The 5,351-nt window shown below is 36.9% G+C and overlaps 1 protein-coding gene across 1 annotated transcript; it reads right to left on the minus strand.

Annotated features, from left to right (window-relative positions):
- Positions 1–3,983: 3,983 nt before the first annotated feature.
- On the minus strand, positions 3,984–4,882 carry LOC120355280. Its single transcript, XM_039443628.1, has 2 exons — positions 4,756–4,882; positions 3,984–4,294 (listed from the first exon to the last, which is right to left on the minus strand). Exons 1-2 carry the CDS (start codon positions 4,844–4,846, stop codon positions 3,984–3,986), a joined length of 402 nt encoding a protein of 133 aa, XP_039299562.1. The 5' UTR covers positions 4,847–4,882.
- Between the last annotated feature and the right edge of the window lie 469 nt (positions 4,883–5,351).

A 5,351-nucleotide genomic window follows, 5' to 3' on the forward strand; every position in this document is an offset into this window, starting at 1 on the left:
CCATCATTTTCTACCGTTGTGAGACCCCCGAAAAATTACAACCATGAAAGTTTTCGAAGCTGTCTGTTGGTCTAGTTACACACACATCGATTTTTTCCATCCTTAGAAATTCTATTAGATTAAACATAACTTGGCAAACATACGATGTGTTAATATTATGTTTGCCAAGTTCCGTTTAATCTGGTAGATTTCATAAGGACGGCAAAAGATCGAGCATACAAAAATCTACGTGTGTGTAACTGGCTTTAGATTGAGCATGACAAGTTTACTTTAGATAGAAAAAATCAAAAATAGAAAAAAAATTGTCCGTATTTCTGGATATGGCTTTCCCAGAACACTAAGGTGATTCTGAAGAAAATTCATATTTCACAAACTGCTTTTCTTGATAGTGAAACTATAAAATACGCTAGGTAGCGGTAAAAGTGTAATTGCGGTGGCGTTGGTCACATTGCTTAAGACCTCCTCGCTATGTGGGTCAAGTGGAAGAGGGGGCTCTTATTGCCCCAACTTCGCCTACATCACTTTTAATGTCATAAAATGCAAATAAAAATATTTTTATCATCTATCTTTCCACCTATATCTCTATCTATGTGATATCTATCACAAGTTCACATCTTTGTAGAATTGATTAGTGGCATCGATCAAAACTGAAAGCTGAATATATCGACCTGTCACATCTAGAGCAGTGTGCTTGACTCATCGACCATTCAAGCTATTTCGTAAAATTCATTTTAGTTTTTTGCTCTTTCTAATGTTCCTTGGTTCTGAGAGATGATGGATAGTTAGTTATTCGAATAGTTAGCGACCGAGCGATAAAGCTTACTTATCAATAACTGTATATTAGATAAGAGTACCGTTCTGTACTGAATATTTTCTAGGAAAATTATTCAATAAAATTATAATTATTTTGCAAATAAAGCACAAATTATTTATGAATCGCTCACTGATTTTGAGGTTACACTTTGTTTACTATCGATCAGATGTTTTTAAAACAGTTCGAACGCAGCTGACTGATTCAAAGTATTGTCAAATGTCATGCTGGCTTCACGTAAGATATAATACCATCTCTAAAAATTATAAAACTATCAATAAAGGACCAAGAATTTCAAATAAAAAAATAAAATGTATGTATTATCGTTGAAATTATTTATTATTTAAGAAATTATATTATATGTCAGGTCTTATTGTAACTAAATAGGTCATAGCATGAAATTATATTATTGATAAAACGGCAGAAATTAATTATAACAGTCTCAAACCTAATAAAAATTGTATAAGAATATTAATTTATTAATGATTTAATTCAACTGAACCACATGGTAATTAAATCTCTTTGGCAAGCCTAAGCCAATCATAGTGCATAGAAATAGCACCAAGAAGGTGATCGTTTGAAAGCAACACATGTTAATCTATTATCAGACACCAACCCTGCCTTATCATTTACGCTAGCACATGTACATTGTATGAGAGGAACTATGTCTAGAAGATTAAGCAGTTTTAAGAATTACATAAATTAATTATTATTGTAATTAAAGGAATTGTATTCTACTGCTTGCCACTGACGTCATGTTTACGTCACAAGCGTTCTACCAATGGCAAATTTTATGCAAATTATTACATCGAGATTCTGAGAAGCAAGGTCTAGCCTAGAAGCTTAGAGAAAAGACAGCACTTCCCTTTTGAAATCCTCACCGTGCAGATCTCTTTTTATAGTTACCAAGACCTATTTGTGAAAATTTCTTGTTCGATTTTAAATGTTCTATTTGTGAGCCGATATTTTAGGCCAATTCATTTATTATTTGTAAATTTCTGTTTTCATCAATCGATAAATTAAAAGTTTAAAGTAAATTATCCCTTAATTAATTCGGTGAAGGAGATATTAAATTAAAATTCCCCACGTGCTGAAACCGAAGCCTGGATTGCCGCCGATCAAACGATTTTTGATCTAAAGAAGAAAACCACGACCGCCAAGGAAATTCACGTGAGTTATAAGTTTTAAAAAGGGCCCCAATCTACGCTTCGAAAATATTTCAGTGCAGAAACATAAATTTTTCTTCGTTAAATTATTGGCCACGCCGACAAGCGCTTTAGCATTTAAGAGCCTAGAATTTATTCATATTTAATTTATACGAACTTGTGGTCGATTAGCTATCCTCTGCTGCCAGAACCACGATCCCGAGCATTTTAAAAATATTTTATAATTCATTTTTTCTCTATTTTTTCAAAACTGTTAAATTTTATCAATTGTAAAATTCTGTCGAATCACGCATGGTATCATGCAAGCACAAGAACATTTTTAACTCCTTTGTTAATGCTAAATTATTATCAACCTGTAAATCAAATTCTGAATCTGCACTGTATGATTACATATTTTATTGTAATATATTTCAGTTTTGTTAATTCGCTTTCTGAGTTCGATTATTTCTTAAGCCTGTCAATTATTGTGTCTGATACGTTCTATATCATCAAGAACCGATCGAATACGATCATTGGAATAATTGAATTAAGCTGGATATTGGAGCAGGTCTAAGTGGATGTAGCGAGTGGGGTCAGATCGAGATATTTATTCTTTGTCCTTACCTGCTCATATATCAGCTTTTATCTGTTACCTACCTCGACTTAGGAGCGAACGCATCAATTGTACAGCAGTGGCAGCCATAGATCATATAAATTCCTACAATAGAGCTTAAAACCCGACAAGACTCTGTTCTCGAAATATATTCTGAACGATATTTGGTCCAAATACCGTATTTTAATCCTTCAGAATTTATTAGAGACGCAGTCCCGTAAATTATCTACATCGGGATTTTTGCTCGACCTGTATGATTTTGTATGCTCATTCTTCACAGGTAATAATTTTAAGGTATCCGTATTCAGTATTTAGCGTCCGCTACACCACTTATAAAAATTTCATCATTATACAATCTGTCATTAGAAGAATCAAGGGTGAGCTAGCGTTTAGGCCTCCCGCGATTCCGACAATTGTATGAATCTTGTAGTGAATCAATCAGTCTGGTGTTCACTCAGCGTCCACACACGCATTGCAAAATTTATAGCCTCTACACCATTGACTCAGTACAAGATTCACCCTACATGTGTGAAGCCGTTTAAAAAACGCACTACATGATTTGGCGCCCAACAGTGATAGGCATTGAAGAGGTGGATAATCGACTGCGAGGATTATTTAGTTGCTCAGTATACTATAGCGCTGACAACGGGAAAATTTTTTGAAAAATTCATGGTTGTGAATTTTTTCGAATTTAATATTAACTGTTCACTGTTATATAAAATAACAAGAAGTACCATACCCAATTTTTGAACGGAAAAGAAATTTATCGATTGATGAATTTTTAGAGAAAAAATCGAACTCAGAATTTTATTATTGTGTTATTCGAAAATTGGTCATACTATAAGTCATAGGTATAAGAGATATCATAAGAAAGGTCATATTATTTGAAGAATATTAGGTCTATATTGAAACAATTTATAAAAATTTACAGAAAAGAGGATTGAAGTTATTTACATTTTTCAAATTTTTAAAGCATAAAGAGGGAAGTAAAATTAAATCACGGATATATTGCGGAATAATTCAAACAGAATACTGTTCCTTTTATATAAAATTTTGCAAAGAATACTAGCCCTATATATAGAATTGCGGCAAGAAATTATAAGAATAAAATATTTATAATAATAATAATAATAAATTATAAGAGGCGTACCTGTATTACCGCATAAGTGTTCACTGTGTATCCTGTATGTTCGTGTCATTTTTATGTTAACGATATTGCTAACTTGACTCATTTTATCACTGAACACATTGCTAAACCACTTTTTCTGTATTTCACTCACTACGAAGCTATAGCAATTTCTATTGGATTTCTTGTTAATTATTTTGTATATCACATCAACACTTTCACGTTTTTTATTCACCGCACGCGTTCGTCGCATTAGTTTCTCGCAAACCATGGCAGGAAACGACCAGGTCAATCCAAGTCTGTCGGACACTGAGGACATCTCACCCGATTGTTCGCCGCCATCCGCATCTGCCACCGCATCCGCCGATTTCCATCCCAATGTACTGGATGATTTATCTTCGACGCAGGTGGAGGAGAGTTGCATTCTAGTGGAAGATCCATCGGCCGCCCAAGAGCCGGAGGACGAAACATCGGGAGAGCATACGGACGACGACGCCCCAGAAACAGGAACCCCCATCTCTCGTACTGTCGCTCGGATAAAAAACCAGAAGATAACTGTTCGCCATACGCCCGCTCCCGCACTGGATACGGACACCCTCCTGAAAGCGATAACCAAGATGATGGACGATTTAAATAAAAAATGCGACCAAACAAAAGAAGAATTAAAGGAAGACAACAAACAAATAAAAGAAGCATCGAAGAAAACAAATGAAGCTATAAACAATCTAAATGAAAAGAGCGACCAAACAAAGGAAGAATTAAAAAAGGAAGTTCAAGAAGCAAAGAAGGTAAACGAACAGGGTTTAGAGAAGTTGAGTCAACGGATGGATGGAGCATTCCGTGACACAGATAAAACCATCAAAAAATTAGCTGAGTGTCTGGATAAATCAATTTTAGAAACAAATAACCGATTGGATAGGATATCTGAAGATATGCATATGGGAAAAATCAGCATCGAAGTCAGCATTAAGAAACATATACATGTGGAGAAGGATACAATAAAGGTGGTTAAAGTCAAACAAGCAAGCGAACATAACACATGTATGGAAAACCAACCCACCGAGAATGTCAAGACTGAAGTCGCACCGCACCCCGCAGAACGCCGAGAGGGACCAGCCGACATCACCCGCCAGGCCGAGGACGACATCCATCAAGCAGAGGGACAGCCCGTATCACCGCCCGCCGAACGCCGAGAGGGACCAGCCGACATCACCCGCCAGGCCGAGGACGACATCCATCAAGCAGAGGGACAGCCCGTATCACCGCCCGCCGAACGCCGAGAGGAACCAGTCGACATCGCCCGCCAAGCTGAGGACATCATTCGTGGCATAGAGGGACAGCTCGTACCACCGCGCGCTGGACACCAGGAGTCCAAGGACGTTGCCCGCCGCGTAGAAGAGCAGCCCGGACCGCCGACCGCCCACATCACCGTCCATCCACCGAGGACAGCGCCTGCAACATATAAACCCAGCATTCATGAAGATAGTCACCTAAACAATAGAAATGAAACAGAAACCCACAACAAATTGAAATCACAACTGAAAATAAAAACCTCTAAATCAAAACAACATCCAAGTGAAATAGCAGCTCCACGGAAAAGAAAAATAAAGTCAAGAAGAACCTATCTACACCGCCATACGTTAGGCTGAAATCGTA

The sequence above is a fragment of the Nilaparvata lugens genome, chromosome Y, assembly GCF_014356525.2.
Source record: "Nilaparvata lugens isolate BPH chromosome Y, ASM1435652v1, whole genome shotgun sequence".
Classification (NCBI taxonomy): domain Eukaryota; kingdom Metazoa; phylum Arthropoda; class Insecta; order Hemiptera; family Delphacidae; genus Nilaparvata; species Nilaparvata lugens.